Genomic DNA, 23,590 nt, shown 5'->3' on the forward strand with positions numbered 1-23,590 from the left:
ATATATATATATATATATATATATATATATATATATATATATATATATATATGGTATTACAATAGTCCTACATTATGAAATGCAAACCCACCAATCACGTCACCTCTTCCATGCTGTAACCTGCTATGGAGAAATGAAAGAATGAATCTGATTGGCTGTGACTGAGCGGCCCGCTTCTTCCCTATACGGTTCAGACATGACATCCTTGACCCGATGACTACGGGAGGATTATGTCCTCCTCCTCCTCACTATGCAGGTAAATGGCTCTGAATACGCCGACTCCACACCAATACATTGCCGCTTCACTGTACGGCAGTCGCTCATCATACACCGGAAGTTATGTTTCCGCACGGACCAGTTGTTTCGCTGCACCGGAAGCCGTCGGAAAACGTACTCCTGACTACAGCCGGTGCTTTGTACAGCATTGACCCCAAATTGTGGGATTATTTGCGTGGAGAAGTGATGGAGGCGGACTTACTGGATACATTAGAGGCTCTGGGGTAAGTGTCGTGTATAACAGGCCGAGCTGGGGGAGCCATGTGGCATGTGCACACTGTATGCTCCTGATAGCACATGGACTGACTCCATATCCCAAATACTGTGCCCTGCACTTACCCCAGTGTGATGCAGAATACCCTATAGGGGAAGTTCACAATAGGGGTTCATGTTCCTATAAGGCAGGATCATTATAGGGGGGGGTCTCATGTTCAGGATCCTCAGATATAAGCAGAGCATCACTTACAGTTCGCTGTATTACATGCACAGCCTATTCACTTCACTGATATCTGTGTAATTCTTTTTTTCACTTGTGGTGGCGCTGCAGGAGATCTGATCAGGACACCCTCAACAGCTCCAGATTGACCATAATAAACTATCTCATTTAGGCTAAAGGCCCACGTTTGCTGTGGTTTTTATTTTTTATTATTTTTTTTGAGCCAAAGCCTGGGGTGGATTGAGCGAAAGGGAGCAGTATAAGAAGCTTCCTATATCTTACCCATTCCTTTTACAGACAATCTTGACTTTGGCTCAAAAAACTGCAGCAAAATTTGCAACTAGCTGTGTTTCCGCAACGTTGGGTCTTAGCCTAAAGAGGTATTCCAGCCTCACATTACCAAAGTCAGATGGGTGAGGGGGATTGGGGGCTGGAGTTGCCTATTCCCACTGTTCATCATCACTTATCCAGTAGATAAATGTGTATGGTTAGAGTATCCTTTAAAGTGGTGCTTCAACCCTGGATAGGCTTAAAGAGGTCACCAGAATCTATCGTATAAACTGATTTAGGGTCATCTGAATCAAATCTTGTTTTCCCTGTGTAAGTCTGTGCCTTCATGACCGAGATATTGCTGTTGTGAGCAACGGGGGCATTGCAAAACCAGCAATATCTCAGCAATGCAGGCACTGATTCAAATGGGGGAAAAAAAACACCATTTGATTCAGGTGACCCTAATCTATGTAGGATATTAAAGCCTTATTCACATCTGCGTTGGTATTCTGTCTGGGAGAGTCCGCATGAAGACCCCCCTGGACGGAATACTGAATGCAAGTGCAAGCAGTGTGCCAGTGAAAGCACATGGACCCCATAGATTATAATGGGGTCCGTGTGCTGGCCGTCAGATCTCCGCAGGGATCGTGCAGACAGGAAAGTAGTTCACAATCTACTTTCCTGCCCACATGGTTTGTTTGCGCGGCAAGCACACAGACCCCATTATAGTCTATGGGGTCAGTGTGCTTTCACTGCACACCGCTTGCAGTTGTGTACGGTATTCCATTTGGGGGGTCCACATGCTAACTCCCCAAACGGAATACCGAACGCAGATGTCAATGAAGGGTAACACAGGGCTGGGTTCTCGAGACAGACTCCCTTTAGAGTAAAAATAGCTACCGTATATACTTAAAGGGATCCTATCTTTGAAACACATTTTTTTTTCTCCTTAACATGTCAGAATAGCCTTAAGAAAGGCTATTCGTCTCCTACCTATCCTTGTCTTCTTCGTGCTGCCGTTCGCCTGCAATCCTGGGTTTTTTTGGTATGTAAATGAGCTCTCTCGCAGCACTGTGGTCGGGCCCCAGCGCTCAAACAGCACTGGGGGCGTCCCCAATGCTGCGAGAGAACTCTGCAGCACCGCCTCCATCCTATTCTGCAACGAGGTCTTCACCGCGTCTTCTTTCGGTGGTGTCTTCTAACTTCTAGGCCTTCGGCCTAGGGCAAGCTGACTGCGCATGCCCGCCGGCCACAAGAAAGTGGCCGCTTACAATACTGTGTAGGCGGCCATTTTTTTTGTGGTTGCGGGCATGCGCAGTCGGCCTGCGTGAGGCCTAGAAGTTAGAAGACTGGAGCGTTTTAATAACTCAGACACGTCTGCCCCAGTGTTCACAATTTTAAATGGATTGTCCTGGTTTGTTTACTCTCCTGGGTCTCTTCCGGCATTGTCCTGAAGCTGCTGATTGGTCTCAGTGGTCACATGACTGCTAAGGCCAATCAGTGGCCTCAGCTGACCTCAGGAAGAGGTCCCGTGATATCACAAGTGGTGACATTCAGGCCCTTCGCTGATTAGCCTCAGTGGTCATGTAACCACTAAGGCCAATCAGCGGCTTCCGCACAACACCAGAACACGCCGCAGGAGCAGATGAGATGGGAGGACACTGGAGCATGCATACTGTATGCATTTTTTTATTTTATTTTTTACTGCCCCCAGCTTATTTAAACTTTAAAAGGGTTGTCCATTTTTGCCAGGACAACGCCTTTGAGACTAGTGTATGATGCGCCAGTCTTAATAAAACACCCCCTTGTGTTTAAAGGGAGCATATGGTTATCATGCTAATGACAGTACCTTGTAGGGCTGCTTCTAGACTTTCTAAAGATGTATTTCTTATTCAGCATTTCAGCTCCATTGCCATGAAGATTAGTGTGGTGTTCTTATGCAAACCAGTTGAAAAGGGCTTGAGGGGCGTTTCTTCTCCTGTCAGGGCTTTGCTCTCTGTTCTAGATAACTGCCCCTAACGGCAGACAGTGGGAGATGGTTGGCAATTATCAAGAGCAAAGAGAAACTCCCCAGCTGAAGAAGTAAAACACCCCTTGGCTTTAGGCTTCTCAGCTAATTTAGGGAAGAATTAAATTGATTTTCATGATATTGGAGCTGCAATGCAGAATACGAAAGGCATATTTGGAAAATGTAGAAGCCGTTATACAATGTACAGTCAATAATTTGATGCTGGTAGACTCCCTATAACAATCTGTAGCAAAGTAAATACAGTTCTACAATGAAAATATTTGCAAAAATACATTTAAAAAGCCTTGTTTAATACTTATCTTTATGTTCTCTCCTGAAACTTATCTAGGTACCAGGGTCCCTTGTTGGAGGAGAACACTTTGGGTCCAGCCCTAGAAAGTGGTTTATCATCTCCAGAATACTTTGAGGTCTTGAAATGGCTCACTTCTCAGATTAAATTATTGGGTAATTTAGAAGAAAGTGTGAGTTCTGAAGGTAAGTGACAACCTGACCAACCATCCCTCAAAAAAATCCCTTGTCTCCCCCCCTCCCAGTCACTAGCACACAACCTCTTCCCCCCTTTTTTTTTTTTTTTTTGCTGCAATTTTTGTGCCATACTCGGCCCTGGATACAGAAATGGAAGCTAACTAGGACAGAATGCTTCTCAATAGACTCTGCCTCAATATCAGCTCCAAAAGACTGTGTGAACATACCATAAAGGTGACTAGGGCTGAGCTACAATACCAAACACGTTAAAATTGCTGTTAATCGGGCATTTTACCTCGATTACAATTATTGACAATTATTTAGGTCACGCCTCTTTTAAACCACACCCTTTTTTCAATATGACTATTTGTTGGGCAGACCGTGCGAGCTTTGTCTGGTGAGGTTTGCCTGACTGTTTCATTCAGAAGTGTTCAGTCCCAGAGGCTCCGGGAGGTGATCAAACGAAAAAAGTGTTACTCACCTCTCCTTGTCTCCGATTCAACTCACTGGTGTCTGGGTTTTGGAGCTCAAGTCAGGGACCGTTGGTGATTGTGCCTCAGCATCATGTGTTGTCGTGATGCATGACCACTGAGACCTAATCCCAGACCTCAGCAGTCCCTGACGTCTGGCAGAAGCGCCGCACCGATTCCCAGGAGAGGAGAGTCGCCAGAGTATAAATGCAGTTCCGGTTCATCCACTTTCAGTCCGAACGAAACTGCAGGTAGAACCTTGCAATAACCGAACTGAAATAACAGATGTGATTAATTGCCCAACCTTACTGCCGATATACAGTGCTGTGCTTGTCCAAATGCTGTGGTCTCTTTGAACAGTTGATCTATGGTGTTCTCGGATGTCAGACCCCTGACTATTATCCATTGATGACCTATTCAAAGGATAGGTCAATAATCCTATAGACCCAGAAAACATCTTCATTGGATTCACTAAAAAGGATGCTATTGTAAGTAACTATCCAACTGTTTTTCTAGGTGGTGATGTAGAAAGTGTTCAACTGGAAATAAGTGGATTCTTGAAGGAGCTGTCCTGCCCTTATCCTACCCTGGTTTCTGGAGACATTAAGGATAGGTTAAAGAAAAAGGAGGACTGTCTGAAACTACTGTGTGAGTACTGGATTACAAAAATGCACATGGTCAAGACTTTACTTTGAACTACTAGCTGAGCCAAAAAAATGATCGCCCACTTCAGAAAGCACATTAGAACAGATTTTCCAATCCTGTCTGAGGTCTCCCTCGGTTTTCTTCCACACTGTAATGACATACTAACAGGGAAATACACAATATCATAGACGAAATAGAGGAGAAAAACTTACAGACCACAAGCACCGCCCTCTAACACGCGTTTTGCCCAGTGCTTCGTCAGGGGCATGTCAAAGTCTAAGTATTAGAGACAGGGTTAGTAAATCTGCCCCTAAATTCTTGTTCCTATATTTAATGTTAGAAAATCTGCAGATTCTATCTTTGGAGCAGTAGTGTTAGCTATAGTCCTGTTATATTAGACATTTGAATTCCATATTGCAGTGCTCTAGCTTGTTGGCGGTTAATACAGTAAATTCTTAATTTTGGTCACACTATAAAATTTACACAGGGATCAATGTATGCATTATTTAAGAGGACCTATCATGTCATCAAAGATATGACATCAACACTTAGTAATCCGACTGTGCTCTGAATTCAGCGCACTGTCGGCTTTCACGGTATTCTGCCCAGTACTAGAGATATTGATGCCATTAGTTTCAGCACCAGTATCTCCCCACTTTTAGGACAAGCCTTACAGCCTAGTGTCATTGCTGGACTGTTAGGAATGCCCCCTTCCTTAGCCTTGTACTGTCAGAGGGAGTGTTCCTCACTGCCCATCAATGGGTGGAGTTGTAGGGCCCACCCATCTGACAGTGGGGAGATATCGGTGCCTAAACTAACGGCACCAATATCTCCCGCATCGGGGTGAATTCTGGGAAAGCTGACAGTACGTTAGTAATTCAGCATGGTGTTGGCTTTCTAGCGGTATATAATACTAAACATCTCTGAGAACATGAAAGGTCCTCTTTAAGGTCTATAATAATAATAAATTTTATTTATATAGCGCCAACATATTCCGCTAGGGTTCAGATACAGACAGATACAAAACAAAGAACGTCATTTCACACAATGGGACTGAGGGCCCTGCTCACAAGAGCTTACAATCTATGAGGTAGAGAGGATGACACAAGAGGTAGGAGGGGCGGCATTGCTTATACAGTGTTCAGACAATATGTAATAGAGGTTGCAGCCATTACACAAACAAAGCTTTATGGGCCGTCACTAGTAGTGTCCTTTAACATGTGGATAGAGCATGGACAAATATGTTAGGCTGAAAAGGCATCAAGAAGGGTTTGCATTAGGAATTGTGATAGGCCGGTCTGAAAAAATGCGTCTTTAGTTTGCGTTTGAAACTGTAGAAATTGGGAGTTAATCTGATTGTCCGGGGTAGAGCATTCCAGAGAAGTGGTGCAGCTCGGGAGAAGTCTTGTATACGAGCGAGGGAGGTTCTGATAATAGAGGGTGTAAGTGTTAGGTCATTGAGTGAGCGGAGAACACGGGTTGGGCGGTAGACAGAGATGAGGGAGGAAATTTAGGGAGGTGCGGTATTATGGAGAGCCTTGTGGATGAGGGTGATAACTTTATATTTTATTCTATATTGAATAGGCAGCCAATGTAGCGACTGGCACAGACCAGAGGCATCGCTGCAGCGTCTAGCCTGGTAGATGAGCCTGGCCGCTGCATTCAGAATAGATTGTAGAGGGGAGAGTTTAGTGAGGGGAAGACCGATTAGTAAGGAGTTACAGTAGTCAAGGCGAGAATGAATCAGAGAGACAATAAGTGTCTTTAGTGTATCTCTGGTAAGGAAAGGACGTATTCTGGAGATATTTTTGAGGTGGAGGTGACATGAACGTGCGAGTGATTCAATATGAGGGGTGAAAGAAAGGTCTGCGTCAAACATGACCCCGAGGCAGCGGGCCTGCTGCCTAGGAGTTATAGTAAGGCCTGAGACTGCAATGGATATATCAGGGACAGATCTATTAGATGGTGGAAACAGTAGTAGTTCAGTCTTAGAGAGATTTAGTTTCAGATAGAGCGAGGACATGATATTAGAGACAGCAGAAAGACAGTCACTGGTGTTCTGTATGAGTACAGGGGTGATGTCACGGGAAGATGTGTATAATTGGGTGTCGTCAGCATAAAGATGGTACCTGAAGCCAAATCTGGCGATGGTTTGTCCAATGGGGGCTGTGTAGAGAGAAAAGAGCAGGGGGCCTAGGACTGAGCCCTGAGGAACCCCGACAGCAAGGGAAAGAGGGGAGGAAACAGAGCCCGCAAATGATACGCTGAAAGTGTGGTCTGAGAGATAAGAGGAGAACCAGGAGAGCGCAGTGTCATTGAGGCCGACTGAGCGGAGCATAGTGAGGAGGAGATGATGGTCAACAGTGTCAAAAGCTGCAGAGAGGTCCAGAAGAATAAGAAGAGAGAAGTCACCATTGGATTTATCCATTAGGAGATCATTGGAGACTTTTGTGAGAGCCGTTTCAGTAGAGTGCAGAGCGCGGAAACCAGATTGTAAGGGGTCAAGAAGAGAGTTAGCAGAGAGATAGCGGATTAAATGAGAATAGACCAGGCGTTCCAAGAGTTTAGAGATGCAGGGGAGGTTAGAGACGGGTCGATAGTTAGCAGCACAGGACGGGTCCAAGGAGGGTTTTTTCAATAGCGGAGTTATAACAGCATGCTTGAAGGAGGATGGGAAGATTCCAGAAGAGAGAGAGAGGTTAAATATTTTAGTAAGGTGAGTGGTGACAGCAGGCGACAGAGATTGGAGAAGATGTGAGGGGAAGGGGTCACTACTACAGGTTGTAGGGCGAGATGAAGAAAGTAGCTGGGAGACTTCCTCTTCTGTAACAGGTTCAAAAGATGAGAATAGACAGTCTGAGGTGCAATTGGTGAGGGGATCATTGCTATGGTAGGTGGTGGGATCAATGCCACCTGGGGCTTGGGCAGTAATTTCCTGACGGATCTTATCAATTTTAGCATGGAAATACGTGGCCAGGTCATCAGCACTAAGGTCTGTGAATGGTGTCTGTACCTTGGGTGTGAGTAAGGAGTAAAAGGTTTCAAAAAGCCTTTTAGGGTTGCTGGAGAGAGAAGAGATGAGGGTGGTGAAATAGTCTTGTTTGGCGAGGTGAAGGGCAGAATTATATGTTTTAAGCATGAACTTGAAGTGGAGGAAATCTGCAGGTGAACGTGATTTTCTCCAGAGACGTTCGGCACACCTAGAGCAGCGCTGAAGAAATCGTGTCTGTGGCGTGTGCCAGGGCTGCTGCCTCCTATGTGGGACTTTACGAGTGGAGGGGGGAGCAACCTCATCCAATGCATTTTTAAGGGTTTCATTATAGTGACTGGTGGCCAGATTTGGACAGGAGATTGAGGAGATGGGGGACAGAGAGGACTGTAGAGTATCTGAGAGGTGCTGGGTGTCAATAGCACGCAAGTTCCTATATGTGTGATGGGTAGGGGTATCTTGTGAAGGGGAGAGGGCACTGATGGTGAGAGACAGAAGGTTATGATCAGAGAGCGGCAGAGAAGAGTTAGAAAATGTAGAAACTGTGAGGAGTCGATGGAAGACAAGATCAATCGTGTTTCCATCTACATGTGTAGCAGAAGAAGAACATTGTGAGAGACCAAGAGAAGTGGTTAATGAGAGAAACTGTGAGGCAGCCGGGGAGTGAGGGGTGTCAATAGGGATGTTAAAGTCACCCATGATGAGGGTAGGAATGTCACTGGATAAAAAGTGGGGAAGCCAAGAAGCAAAGTGGTCCAAAAATTGGTAGGGTGAGCCAGGTGGGCGGTAGATCACGGCTACACGTAAGGAGAGTGGGCGGAAAAGTCTGATAGCATGGACTTCAAATGAGGAGAATGTGAGTGAGGGGACCGGGGGAATGGACTGAAAAATGCACTGCGGTGACAGGAGTAAGCCTACCCCACCACCCTGCCTGTTATCAGGCCTAGAGGTGTGTGCGAATTGTAGGCCACCATGACACAGAGCAGCAGGGGAGGCCGTATCTGACTGCTGGATCCAAGTCTCAGTAAGGGCGAGCAGGCCAAGGGATTTGCTAAGGAATAAGTCATTAATGTATTCTAGTTTGTTACACACTGAGCAGGCGTTCCAGAGAGAGCAGCTAAAAGAGACAGGGGAGAGATGAGGGGAAGGAACACGGTAAATATTGATGAGGTTTGTAGGCCTTCTATGTGTGCAGGGAGAAGAGTTAGTGAAGGAAGGAAGGCCGGGGTTAGGAGAGATGTCCCCAGCAGCGAGGAGGAGCAGAATGGACAGAGACAGAAGGTGGTTCAGGGATTTATGTGGGCGCTTATGTTTAGTGTCACTGCTAAAAGAAATAAAGGGATGATTACAGAGTGTGAAAAGTGTGTGAGAGCTGTACATGGGAGAAGGAAGAAGAGAGGGACTGATATGGATGGCGTGTGGTGGAGGTGGAGGAGAGGTCTGCAGGAAGCCAATGGCTAAGATAGTAAGAGACAGTGCAGCTACAGGATACCATGTGGTAAAACTTGTTGGTCTATGTGACAAATACTGCTGTTGCTAGGAGAGTCCATGACTGCATTCATCCTGTTGTGCTATTTACTTTATTGGCTACAAGTTCTTCATTTCCCAGACTTCTTTTTCAGACAATTTACAACATGCTGTATTTTCTACTGTTTTTCTCGCCTAGCCTCACATGTTCCTTCTTATTTCCTCTAGTATTTTTAGGCTCTGAGCTCCAAGCCTTGCAAATTCTACAAAACAACAAACAGAACAACTTTCATGCAGGTGATGAAGTGTACAAGGAAGTCAAGACCATCTGTGAAGCTCTTCGGCTTCCTGAACAGTCATCTTCAAACATTGCCTCTATGTTAAAAACCATTGAGGAAAAGGTAAGGCCTTACATTACATGTATCCGGCTCTGTTAACTAGGATTCAGTCTTCACGATACCATAGCAAGTTATATATATATATATATATATATATATATATATATATATATATATATATATATATATATAAATTATTTCAAATTTTATTATTCTATTAGAAGACCTCATTCCATCATTCACCTTCTCTGCCTTGTGTAACTTTGAACAGACCATACGTTCTGGTATCGCTGTCGACAGCCTCATGTTTTCCACACGTCCATGTTTGTGGTTACAACTGTAAATTCGCTCATTATCTAATTGCCTTATGTCATGCACATGGTGACAGTCTCATGCTGACCCTATTTTACATCTCTTCACCAGATTTTTAGACTGGGGCTATGTAGAGGCATGACAGCTGTAGTGTAATGTACTGCATGTATAGTTTTCATGTTGTTGAGTGAATGTTGTCCCTTCGGTTAGGTGCTGTAGACTGCGAGACAGTTTGGTAATACTTATGGGAAAAACATAAGATTTTATCGCTTTGGGATACTTAGAGCTTTATGTGAACAAACAAAGAGTGACATATTTTACTGTAGCAACCAATCAGATTCCAGCTTTTATGCATTCAAAGATAATTTCTAAAATTGAGACTTGGTCAGATTGCTTACTATAGTTGAAACCCACCTTTATTCTTTGCAGTGATATTTATCACTATGGATCTGTTGGGTTATGTTTGTATTGAAAACGCTGTTCAGAATTGGTAAAACATGGGTACTTTCTTCCACAAACAGCGCCATTCTTGTTCATAGGTTGCATGTGATATTACAGCTCAATGTAACTACCTACAATGGAGCGGAGCTGCAATACCACACATAATAAATAATAAAGGACAAATCCATGAACTTATTTATTTATTTATTTATTTTAACCCAAAAACCTGATAAAGTACATCTATATGTAGCATCATACATCCAAAGCATTAGATTTGTATACTTTGAATCTAAATGTTTTCATTCTTTGCAGGTTACTGAACTTTTGCCTAAGGCTGCAAGCATTGACCAGGCACTGCTCATTGTGAACCTGAATGCACAACAACTGGTGAGAAAGCTGAAAAATATTATGTACATTTGTTGGCTTCGATCCCTTGGCATCATGGACGTGGCCCTCTCCTAGATCTCTTCCTATCTCGCCAACAATACATTTACTGTCTCACAGGCACACATCCGCTCCTCATTGCACCCTCTCTTTGTAGATGGCCCTATTATTTGCTATCATTTACCCTGGGCTGGATTGTAGAATCTAATGACTTTCAATATCATTGTTACGGTGATGACATTTTCTAGCCAAGGCATTACCTCTCTGCTACCCAGAGTCCTCCAGTTTTCTCATACCCTATATGAAGAAAACAGAGTTCATCATCTTTCCACCTTCCTCACTCAGCATCTCTGCCTGACCAATCTATAAAAGTTATTGATGCCACCCTTACCACAGGCCCGCTGCCTTGGGGAAACCTTAGATTCTGCCCTGTCATTTAGTGTGGAGAACATGGAATTCAGTGGAGTGAACCATGAATTTGTTCTGATTTATTCATACAAGGAAAAACCCTCCATTTGAAATCCTAGACATGCTAAGTAAGAATAAAGTACTATACACTTGTATTGTTTACATCTACAAAAGGCATTTATACATACAGATATGAAGATCTAAAGGAGTTGTCCCAAGAACAACATGTACCCACTATAAGTAGCACAGGGGATAAGGACCCACATTGTTATTGAGAACAGGTTCGGAGTCTTCACACACACACACACACACACACACACACACACACACACACACACACACACACACACACACACGTGTATGGAGCCAGAGAGCTGGTGTCAAGACCATTGTCTTCAGGAATAATGATTAACACGTTTCCTAATAATGATACCCTTACACACCTATGGATCTGCGTGTATTGAACTGAAAATTAAAATGGCACATAAATTGTCGTTTATTTTTCCTTATATCTTAGGATCATCTGGAGAAAATAAATGAAGCTCTCTGTAAAGAATATGAGTGTCGGCGCAGAATGTTAATAAAACGTTTGGATGTAACCGTGCAGTCATTTGGTTGGTCTGACAGAGCTAAGGTGAGTATAATAATCACAGCTGGACTGTAATGTTAGATGTATCTGAAAGGAAGGAAACAGAATTGTGCATCCTTGTATATTACATGTCACAGTCTGCTCAGATTGGGCCATGTGATCAGTAGACTGACTATACTGATTCACGCATCCTCTGCTGCTTGGACCATAAGTCACTTTCTCTATACAAGTCTGAGAGAATGATACTGAGGTTCACACAGACTTGTTCAGAAAAATTACTTTCAGGCCATACTTTACCTGTACTAGCGGAAGGTATGGGGGAGAAAACTCTAACTACTACAGGCAATACTATACTGAAAACTGTTGGAGTTCTGCTTTAAAGAAGTCCAAGCTTTCCCATAGAGCTGTACTTAAAGGGGTATTCTTTTCTAAAGCAATTTTTATCTATCCACTAGATATATTGTAAATGCCAGTTAGTTGGGGTCTGACTATTGGGACCCCCAAAACCAATAGATTAAAGGATCCCTCTCCTCCCATTTTTTACCAGATAGAAGGAGTAATGAAGTGGTAGTCAAGCATATACACCCTCTCATTTCATTTAACCCCTTAGCGACCCTTGACGTAACTGTACGTCATGGGTCGCATGGGGATGTATGGAGCGAGCTCACACGCTGAGCTCGCTCCATACACGGCAGATGCCGGCTGTATAATACAGCCAGGACCTGCCAATAACAGCAGCGGTCGGTGCCCGAGCCGATCGCTGCTGTTAACCCTTTACACACTGTGGTCAAACGCGACCGCAGCGTGTAAACAGCGCAGGCGGCACGGGCGCCGCCATGTTTCCCCGATCGCCGCCCTCCTGAACGTCACATGAGGGCGGTGATCGGTTGCTATGACAGCCGGAAGCCTATTGAAGGCTTCCAGGCTTGTCTCTGCACTAGATCTATTAGACGATGCCAGAGGCAGCCTCTAATAGAAGTGCTGGGATTCTGCTATTCACTGCAGTACTGTAGTATTGCAGTGAATAGTATGAGCGATCAGACTCCCTAGGTTTCAAGGTACCTAAGGGGTCTGATCATAAATGTAACAGAAGAAAAAAAAAGTTTTTAAAAGTATTAAAAAAATAAAAAAAATATAAAAGTTCAAATCACCCCCCTTTCCCTAGATCAGCTATAAAAGTAATTAAAGAACATTAAACATAAACATATTAGGTATCCCCGCGCTCCAAAATGCCCGAACTATTAGAATATTAAAACATTTATCCCGTACTGCGAACAACGTAGCGGCAAAAAAAATAAAAACAGCCAAAAAGCGTTTTTTTCAACACTTTGCCTCCTATAAAAAATTGAATAAAAAGTGATCAAACCATCGGATCTTTCCCCAAATGGTATCAATAGAAACGTCATCTTGTCCCGCATAAAAAGACACCACAACCAGCTCCATACATGGAAATATGAAAAAGTTACAGGTGTTAGAACATGATGACACAAATTTTTTTTTCTATTTTGCAAAGTTTATCATTTTTTTAAAAGTATCAAAACATTTCAAATACTATATAAATTTGGTATCACCGCGTTCGTACTGACACGTAGAACACAGGTAACATGTCATTTGTACCAAACAGTGAACGCTGTAAAAATTAAACCCATAAGAAAATGGCGCAAATGCATTTTTTCTCCAATTGCACCTCATTCTGAATTTTTTTCCAGCTTCCCAGTACATTGCACAGCATATTGAATGGTGCCATTACAAAGTACAATTTGTCCCGCAAACAATAAGCCATCATGTGACTCTGTGAACTGAAAAATGAAAAAGTTATGGCTCTTGAAATGTGAGGAGGGAAAAACGAAAATGCGAAACCAAAAAATGGCCTGGTCCTTAAGGGGTTAAGAAAGCTGTGCATTGTGTTTTGGTGGGTGTCCCAGTCATCAGACCCTTAGCTATCTTGCGTTTATTGCCTGTCCAGTGGTGGAAAAGGCTATAATTCGGAATATCCCTTTAAGTAGGGTACAAAGATGGTTTTGCTGAGCCCTGAAGCTTGATGGCGCCTAAAGCTCTGTGTTATACAGATTAGTTTCACGTTATGCTTCTACCTTTTAAGATATCTAAATTCCCCCCCCCCCTCCTCTCAACACTTATAACAAAGAAAGATATGTCCGTTCATAGTATTGCAACTTCATGGCATAATGATGTATACAGGGATCCTGAGATCAAATCTGATCATGTTAGGTGCTGTCTGAACTCTGCTCCCTCCTTATACTATTGAGGTTTCTTTGGTTTCCTCCCACACTACAAAAAGCAATTCAGTACCTATGAAATTGGCTCTAGAAAACATGGGTGGGGACGGGGACCGATAAGTAAATCTATGAAGTGTACAATACTATGGAAGATATTGGAACCCTGTAAACAAGAGGAAATAAAATAATGGGTGTGTTCTGTTACATGCAGTGACACTAAAGGGCCACCTGAGGGCAGCATTTCCATAATTAGGACACATAACAAGAACTAATGAATATAGCTATCTGTAATACACTATAAAGACTTGATGTACACTGCATGATAACACCAGCATATTGTCAAAGAGCTGGTGTGTATGTGTAATTAATCCTTTTATCAAAGTGCCATCAAACTAGAATACAAAACCTATTTAAAGCCACATTCACAAGGCCATAATCCTGTTTTGATCACTACTCTAATAACGTGAACTAGAGCTGATATATAATGTGATTGATATGTTCATGTCCAAATATTTCATCTGTTTTTAGGTAAAAATGGATGAAATTGCTAAAGCTTACCAGCCAATCCGTTACTCGCTGTCACCAAAATCAGAAATCACGGTGTCGCATCTCTTGGCTGCAAGAAAGGATCTTTCCAGAATAGTGCGTACTAGCAGCGGGTCAGTTCGAGAGAAGATGGTGTGCCCTGTCAATAAGGTAAATAAACTAGGATGTTTTGTAATGGTGCCAAGGACACTGTTGGCTTATATAGTTCTTACCCAAGATAATGTAGAAGAAATGCTTATGTGTGCAAGGTGCCGCTATTCAGGAGCTAGGGGCCCCTCCTGCACACTAGCCATGGCTGGACATTTTTCCCTTGCCATGCTGCTGGGGGGAATATGTCAATATACAGGTGATCTACTGAGGAAGCCATAGACAAAAGGGGACTTGTTTCATGAAAGATGCCGTCCTGTCTGCATGCAGCATGTTATAGAGCAGGGACAGCTGAGACGTCAGATTTGTGGGAAAAGATTTAGTATAGTCTGCATCATTGCAAAGCTACCGGCAAAGGTGACAGTGCACTTTCATCTTTCTGGCAGTATAAAATACCGCCAATGTCAGAGTACGTGACATGTCCTCTTTAAATAGGATGTGCTAACCCAATTTATATATAAATATAATACTGCTCCCATATTCTGGTTTGACATGACCAAGTTCTGGCTGCGAAACAGTTTCTATGCTGTATTTCTAGGTCTGATCACTATACAGGGAGACAGACTCCTAGCATTATCGTTATCCTTATAGTTAATCCCTGCCTCCCCCTGAGATATTACCTGTAATGATGATAGTATGGGATGGTATTTTACAGGAAGGCTGGGACTCTTACCATCATAGAGTGCTAACATTATAGTTATCTATTTACCAGCATGTTCAGTAAATCCAGCGTAGAAACATCCAAGACTCAGTCATGTGAAACCAGCTTTAACCTTTTCATTGCCAAGGGTCTCTGGAAATTTTGCACCTCCAGTAGCCAGAGCAATTTTCACAGTTTTGAGATGGATAAATCAAAGCTAAATTGCAACATTAAAAAAGCATCCAACCCCCCCCCCATACCTATATATTTTCTTAAAGTAGACACCTGCAGCATTGTCTCAATGCAACTTGGTACTGTATACGAGCAGGCACCTTCATGCAATTTTGATTTAAAGTGAATGTTTTATGAAAAAATGCAAATAAATTTATATTAGCTGTTAAAAGTGGAAACCAAACAATAAATTATATGCACCAAACCTCCTAAAAATAAGAATTCAACATGTGCAGAGTTCATACATATCACTATGGCCTGCACCCGTATGCACATGTCTTCAGAAAATTGATAGAACTGGAAGGAACAAAAATCTGCTTTGAAGCTGGAAATGCTAAAAATGTATCATCCTATAAAATGTAGGGATTACACACCATGAAAAGCAAGTGAACCCCTAAACCCTATATATTTTTTGAAAGTAGACAACCTGAAGATTACATATATCTCAATGGGTCATCGCCACATCCACCTTCATGCAACTTAGTGACAAACACAAAACATTTTTTTTTAAAAAAATGCACTAAAACACATATTTGCACCTAATACTCATGTTCAATCTCAGATTCATATACAAAATACATCTAAAATAATAAGTTAAGGTGTATACAATGTGTAAATATACTATATGTACCGCAAACATCAACTACAACAAGAGCTCGGACTCCCAAAAACCCTAATACAGAAGATAGGCAGGATTTTACTGTTGTTCACCAATATGTTATAAAGCTATACTGCACCTACCAAACTGTGACTGTGATACCAAAATCTAACTTTTTTGAGATTGAACAGCATACCGTATATAAAAACACAATTTAATAGTTCATATATACAACCACCTTCATGCAATGTTGCGGCAAACAGAGATTGCAAGCAAAAATTGCACAAAAATTCAAATTTGACACTAAAGTGCAGCTCAAGCAATCCCTTTCTGCAAACAAAATGTACTTTCCAAAAAACTGCAATATGTGAGGAGTTCATACATACCACACATGTATATATTTACAGGGGCGGGTGTTAGAGAAACGCCAAAATCGCAGAAATGCGCCATTCCATTTTGTGCATGCAAATTAAATAGGACTTTACATAAAAATATTATTTTCCATCCCCCTATAAAAATTTTAGCAATCTATACGTTCATCTCTAGTGATACTAGTTTTTACTATTATTTTAGCATGTAACGGATATCGCTTGAGGCGTATTTTACTCTAGAAAGCTCAGATATGGACAGGGATTGGGTGAAATGTAAACTTTATTCATGACTTTGTATGTGTTGTGTAAGTGTTTGGTGCGACTTTTTTTTGGCGCTGCGACCTGGACAATAGTAAATGTCTGGGTCACAGCGCCAATAACCTTCCTGGTTATGTTCAGGAGGTATAACATAAGAATACCCCACTAGTAAAGCTCAGGGGGAATTATATTATACCTGTATGTGACAATCAGACAGCAAATCAGTATGCTATCTGATTGACAGGAGGGGGGAAATAGGGACTAAATCCCTCCTCCTCCCTCCTCCTAGGGTCACACAGAGGTTGTCCACAAAGATTAGAGAAAATGTTTCTCTATCTCTGTGTCTCCGTGCAAGCTGCTGCAGCTGCAAGTCCTTCTCCCCTTCCTGTCTCACTAATGCTTCCCGAGACAGGAGGGGGGGGGGAACAATTTAAAGTCCTGTATCTCAGGACTCGTTTGGCCTATGAAGATAATTTTGGATTCATTTTAAAGATGAGAATCTCATCTTTAAAATGACACCAAGATCTTCATAATAGCCCTTACAGATTTTTAGCGAATTGCTATTAAAAACGCTGTCGGGAATTGAGATCTTCAATGAGATCTAAATCCCCCAATAGCGTATTCAACAGTGAATCGCTTTGGCACAGTAAGGGTTAACATGAAGATCTTGGTGTCATTTTAAAGATGAGATTCTCATCTTTAAAATGAATCTAAAATTATCTTCATAGGCCAAACGAGTCCTGAGATATGGACATCAGAAGTTAAGCACGTACCTCTACGTCCTCGGCTATGCAAGTGACACCCTGGGAGGACGTAGAGCTACGTGATCGGCAGTGAAAGGGTTAAAGAGAAACTGTCACTGAAAGTAAAGTGCAATCTGCAAGCAGTGTGCCAAAGAGAAGGAGCAGATCAGTATATAGCTTAGGGGGCATTCACACTACCGTCTGTGTCCGACAGGTAGTGTCCGTTCAAAATCTGGCACGGACATTAGGAGCGGACACTAGCTGTGTCCGTGACACTTGTCATTTATTTAAATGGGCATCGGGTGCGTTCTTTTGCACTCCGTGCCCTTCCTTCACTGTCCGCATGTAAAGATGTCCGACTTTTCAAGCAGACAGAAAAACCCGACATGTCGGAGGACACGTCTTTGTTTTTTTGTATAATGTTTCTTACCGAGACAGAACATTGAGAGACTCACAAGGCGGCTGGGCAGAAGACTTAGTCACCAGGCCTCGCTTTTCAGTCACCATGGCGACCTAGCGGCTAAGATTTGTCAAGCTCTGATTTCCAGTCCTGTTTTCTGTGCGTGACGTGACTCTGCCATATGCTATATATTCATTCTGAGCAGACGTGTATCGCCAATTGTTGCTGGCACCGCAGCGCTGCGCTTCTTCTTAATAGGACACCAAGGAAACTGAGAGCGCTGTACTTATTGTACTGAACTCCGAGCCAGCGTGAAGTTTTCCCTGGTAACAATACACCACTTCATAAAAAAGGATTTTTCTCTGTTATTTCCATTTTTATACTGTTTTACAGTACTAGTATGAAATTTAACCCCTTCAAGGGAGTCTATTATAATAAACATTAGTTGTAAACTTATTTCATAGGAGCTCCATTGCTCCAACCTGCCATGCCGCACAATGCTAATATGCCTTTCTTCCACCCTCAGCTCTTTGAGTGCCAGGACCAAGGATCTAGACTAAAATCTCGCCTAGCCCTCTGTTCTTACATTTGCTTCAGTGTCTGGCAGCAGTTTGGAGCAATGGAACCGCCCTCAGTGCTCCAGACTCCAGACTTTTCCCCCCCATGAACACATTTTCATGGGGGGAAAAGGCTTTAAAATTTGGTGAGCCTGGCCTGTGTAACTGTTGCAGGTTTAATGTGCTTGATCTTGGTGACCGACTCTCCTTAAAGGGATCCTATCATTGGATACCTCTTTTTCTGACTAACACATAGGAATAGCCTTAAAAAAGGCTATTCTTCTCCTACCTTCAGATGTCTTCTCCACACTGCTGTTCGGTAGAAAACCAGGTTTTCTTCGATATGCAAATGACTTCTCTCGCAGCACTGGGGGCGTCCCCAATGTTGCAAGAGAACTCTCCAGCGCCGCCTCTATCTTCTTCAGGGATGTCCTCTCCCTGTGTCTGTTTCCGTCCTGGGTTTCAATCTTCTAGGCCTCGGGCAGAACCAACTGCGCATGCCTGAGGCCACAAGTAAATGGCCACTTACTCAGTAAGCGGCCACAAGAAAATGGCTGCTTACTTAGCAAGCTGTGCAATCGGCCACAAGAAAATGGCCACTTACACAGCTTACTGAGTAAGTGGCCATTTTCTTGTGGCCGCAGGCATGCGCAGTCGGCTCTGCCTGAGGCCTAGAATATTGAAACCCAGGACGGAAGAAGACACAGGGAGAGGGCGTTACAGAAGAAGATAAAGGCGTCGCTGGAGAGTTCTCTCGCAGCATTGAGGACGCCCCCAGTGCTGCGAGAGAACTCATTTGCATACAGAAGAAAACCCGGATTTGTACCCAACAGCGGTGCAGAGGAGACTTCTAAAGGTAGGAGAAGAATAGCCTTTCTTAAGGCTATTCCTACGTGTTAGTCAGAAAAAAAGGTATTTATAGGATCCCTTTAAGACATTTTTAGTGTTTCATGTTCCATATGATGTACGACTTTTTGATGTTTTGTTCTTTCTACATTTAGATTCTGATGGGCAGGGTGCCAGATCGGGGAGGAAGGCCATCAGAGATCGATCCGCCACCTCCAGAAATGCCACCATGGCAGAAAAGACAGGACGACGGAGGAAGAGGAGGCTGGAGAGGAGGCGGACGAGGAGGAGGTGGTTATGGTAGAGGAGGATATAATGCAGGTGCAAGGGATTTTAATAGAGGCGGACGAGGAGGTTACCAGGGTCGAGGAGGATATGGCGATGGAGGTTATGGAGGAAGAGGGAATTACAGGAGATATTGAACGGATGTATTTTATAGAGGTGCACAAAGTCTTCCAAAACGTGGGAAGCTTCCTGAAAAACAATTTCTACACCTATGAAGACCTCTCTGAATGAACTATTCATGGAGCAGCTATCGGTCCTCATTTTTGCACCACAATTTATTTATTTTTTCTATGTTCGTAACCTAAGAGATCATGGAGACGTTATTGAAGTTAATAATATTGTGTGGGAGACAGGACACTAAATATGAATTCTGATCCTATAGTAGATTGCATTCCTGCTCATAGTTGCTGTCGGCCTTGGCTGAGACCTGCAATAACTTTTATATAGATTTTATATGTCACTGTATATTGTCATATTACAGTGTTTGCAACATGAAGGTTTTAGAATGTAAATGTATTCCCCCACCCACCCCCCATAATCCATGGCATGACATGTTTAAATGCATTTTTAAAGGGATATTGTATATATTGCTTTTAAAAATTTCATGCAAGTCCGAAATGAGATAATAAATCCTTATGCTGCTGTTGGGTCCGGTGATCTGATTCGTAGTTGGGCCGAGATTTGCAGCCATAATATGTGTCAGAAATTCACTTGTATTGTGCTTGATTTTTTTTGGGACCCCTCCAATAAATAAATGGGCTATACAGACAGCGCCAAGACCCTTAAAATTGTATTGTTGTTATTCCCCAATGCCTCCTCTGTTCTTCAGATCATGGGGGTAGGGGGTTCTGTTTTTTTACACTACTCTTGGAAACCATTTTGGGTCTTCTTTTTTTTATGTCTATCTCTCCGTCACATGACTACAATGCTTCACCTCACCTTAGTGACATCACATGGACAACGTGCAGGTGTAGCCATATCATTTCTATCCAGGAACCAAGAAGGAAGTCCTACAGTAAAATTATGTATGACTGTGTAATACGGTTACCAGTCCGGTGCACCTGGGAAGTGGAACCAAATGTCAGTGTAATTGTTCTGATAACTCCTGCCGTACAATCGATGGTCCATAACATCTCTGCTGATGAAGAATGTAGCTTCACCTGCTGCGTAATACATTATTAGGTGTATTCGGTCCATGTAATACAGACCAGTTACCAACCGTGATCCCCAGACCAACCACTGGACGGGACCCCGGACTCCAAACATCGTAGTCCTCTATGGTTTGAGAAGCCCCTCAGGACCACAGACCCATACTGAAAACCTGATTACACTACAGAACAATAGTCCCATGGGAGGCAGAAACCTCTCGCATCATAGAAGACTATAGGATTCCGGGTCCCAGCATAGTGTTCAGAAATATGGCTGACCAAATATGCAGATTTAAAGCCAGTGTTCCAGCCAATTCACACACAAATTTCTGCAACAAATTTGTGTGTGAACTGACTCCAGTGCTGGCTTCATAGAGGAATATTCAGTCAGCTATGGGACAGATACCATCATTGCAGACGTCTCTGTATCGGTCTCATTCAATTGAATGTGGTTTGCAGTAATCCTTGTACATGCTGCAGACATATCTCCATTCAGATAAATGGAATTAAATGTATAACCTACTGCATGTGAATTTGCCCTTAGGGCAATCTTATATGGTGAGTCCTATTATTTACTACTGGTGCCAGTCCAGCCCCTTTACTTATTCATACCACTGTCCTTATAGATCTTGAGGAACACTAAGAACACTGTATGTTTGTAGTGATGGTTTTGCAATTAGGGAAAATATAATCTAGCTATGCTTCAATAAGGATCTGGTTTAGTAATATAAGTTGTAAATTCATTACTTAAAAAAAAAATAATAAAAATAACGTATAAAACTAAATTGACATCACTGTGGAAAACAGTCAATTTTTTCCCACCTGTCTTGTATCCATGGGGCATCCATTTTCATTGAGGGGCCTGTCTAAACTAGATCTCAGGTGGTTTAAAAGGTTCCTCCCCCCATCCCAGGCTTCTAGATCACTCTATCTACAGTCCTATGCAGGGAAGATTCATGGTGTGTGTGTATATAATGCGTCTGCGATGGTGACATTAATGCAGGTTGTATGCAGAGATCATCTCTTATAGAAGCATGGAGGTAGGTGGTGTGAACCAGGATGAACACAAGCTGTAGATTTGGGGCACAGAGTTGTTCACGTTGGGAATACTGATAATCATGTTGGTAATAACTCGGAGATGTTATAGGGCCACATGGTTGAAAATCACAGCAGGTTAGCCACTGTGAATTTGCCAGTGACTAACCTCCTGAGATCTATGGTAGCAGCATTGGAGATGACGCTATACAAACCTCATCCACATTTGACAATTACGAGTAAAAACCTACAGCACAAAATGCCTGGCAATATTAGTTGTAAACCCACAGCATGTCTGTTAATGCTGCAGGTTTTACCCTTTTGCAGAGCAAAAGGTTGAAAGCTGGGGGAACAATGGCAAATGACATGACTTTATATGTCTATAAGGTTTTATTCACATTGATAAATGTGCAGATAGAAAATAATGTAAATAAACATTTCCTACCATGTCTCCATTCATTTCAATGTAATTGTTATGCTTTAGTTCACCTCTGCTACATTGCGTTTCCAAAATAGTGTAATATCAGACGGAGCAGCCACCTCTTCTCCTCTCATGTGGTGGCATTCCACTTGATGCAGGTGTGACTAGCGTCCATATGTGTCAGATAATGCCGTGTCTGTAAGACTGATGACTTTTGTTTACAATGCAGCCGTGTATTAGTAAATGTGAATATGAATCACTTACTATGAAACACATCCTGTGTTTATGCAGGTCTGGAAAAGGAAAGGGTTTAAGCAAATGTAAACAGACCTAGTGATGTCCGTGGGTTGTTTCTATGCCAAGATAATACCGTGACCTTGTGGTGCCATATTGTGGGTCGGGGGTGTAAATCTAATATTTTGATCAGCAGTGAGTTTACAGCAATAAATTGAAATTGTGAGTGAAATTGATGTGTTGTGCTCGTTTGTTTGGTGCTTTATTACTCATATATCCAGTTACTCTATGTGCAGTACACGCTCTTGTATACACTTACATCACATGCAGCATACACTCATGTATACAGTTACCTATGTACAGCACACACCTATGTATACAGTACACTTATCCAGTCTGCTGTACACACACTCAAATATACAATTACTCTATCTGCTGTACAAACTGTAAGGGTCCATTCACACGGAGGAAAATGTTGAGGAGTTTGTTGAGGAATTTCAGCGCGTGAAATGGACCCTTGTATAGAATTTTCCTATGAGCTGCACAAATCCATATATACACTTACTCTATGTGCAGCACACCCTCATAAATACACTCACACAATATGCTGCACACACATATATACTTAGCAATTTTTCCATAGATACGGATTTCAGTACTTGATTTGTTGCACCCAGTGTGTGTCAGCAGAGACACCAATTCCAAAAACCGGTAAACAGGTATCCTGGGCACAATGGCATTTGGAGTGTTCATTTCTGATAAGCCGGGCATAACCTATTATGCAGTAAAATGAGTTCTTCCTGGAAAAATTTAATCTTTTCCTATCACCATCATCTGTGTATTAATTTCTGGAAAATAAATTAATGCAACACTTGGGGTTAAAAATTATCTCTGTACACCCGGGTACACTTCAGGGGTATAGTTTGCAAAATGGGGTTACATGTCAGAAGATTCCACCTTACTGGCATTTCAGGGTTCTGGAAAAGTGGTATGACGTCCAAAAACCAAACCTTCTAAATCTGTGCTCCAAAGTATTGTTCCTTCCCTTCTGTTACAGCGGGGGCCTGGCTGTCAGATACAGTCAGACTGCCATAGTGATCGCACAGTCACTGCTTCTGAGCCTGTACGATCACCGTCACGTACATGCATGTAGGGATGAGGTATTCTCACGTGCATGTACGTGAGAATACGTGAACTCTTTCCATCCTTCAATAGGCGCCGCTCCATTAATTTTGGCTTTGTAATCTTTTCACTAGCCCTCACCATCCCTGAGCAATTATCCCCATTATTTTCAGCATCCAATATGGTAGTTAGTATGAGAATGCTCGCCTGACAGTAGTCAGCCTATGTGCACCAGCCCAGATCTACCCACCT

The 23,590-nt window shown here is 42.7% G+C and overlaps 1 protein-coding gene across 1 annotated transcript; it reads left to right on the forward strand.

Annotated features, from left to right (window-relative positions):
• Positions 1-363: 363 nt before the first annotated feature.
• On the forward strand, positions 364-22,186 carry FAM98B (family with sequence similarity 98 member B). Its single transcript, XM_075282934.1, has 8 exons — positions 364-500; positions 3,340-3,485; positions 4,463-4,594; positions 9,276-9,448; positions 10,451-10,525; positions 11,448-11,564; positions 14,285-14,452; positions 19,249-22,186. Exons 1-8 carry the CDS (start codon positions 463-465, stop codon positions 19,513-19,515), a joined length of 1,116 nt encoding a protein of 371 aa, XP_075139035.1. The 5' UTR covers positions 364-462; the 3' UTR covers positions 19,516-22,186.
• Positions 22,187-23,590: the final 1,404 nt, after the last annotated feature.

This window comes from Leptodactylus fuscus, chromosome 7, assembly GCF_031893055.1.
Source record: "Leptodactylus fuscus isolate aLepFus1 chromosome 7, aLepFus1.hap2, whole genome shotgun sequence".
NCBI classification, from domain to species: domain Eukaryota; kingdom Metazoa; phylum Chordata; class Amphibia; order Anura; family Leptodactylidae; genus Leptodactylus; species Leptodactylus fuscus.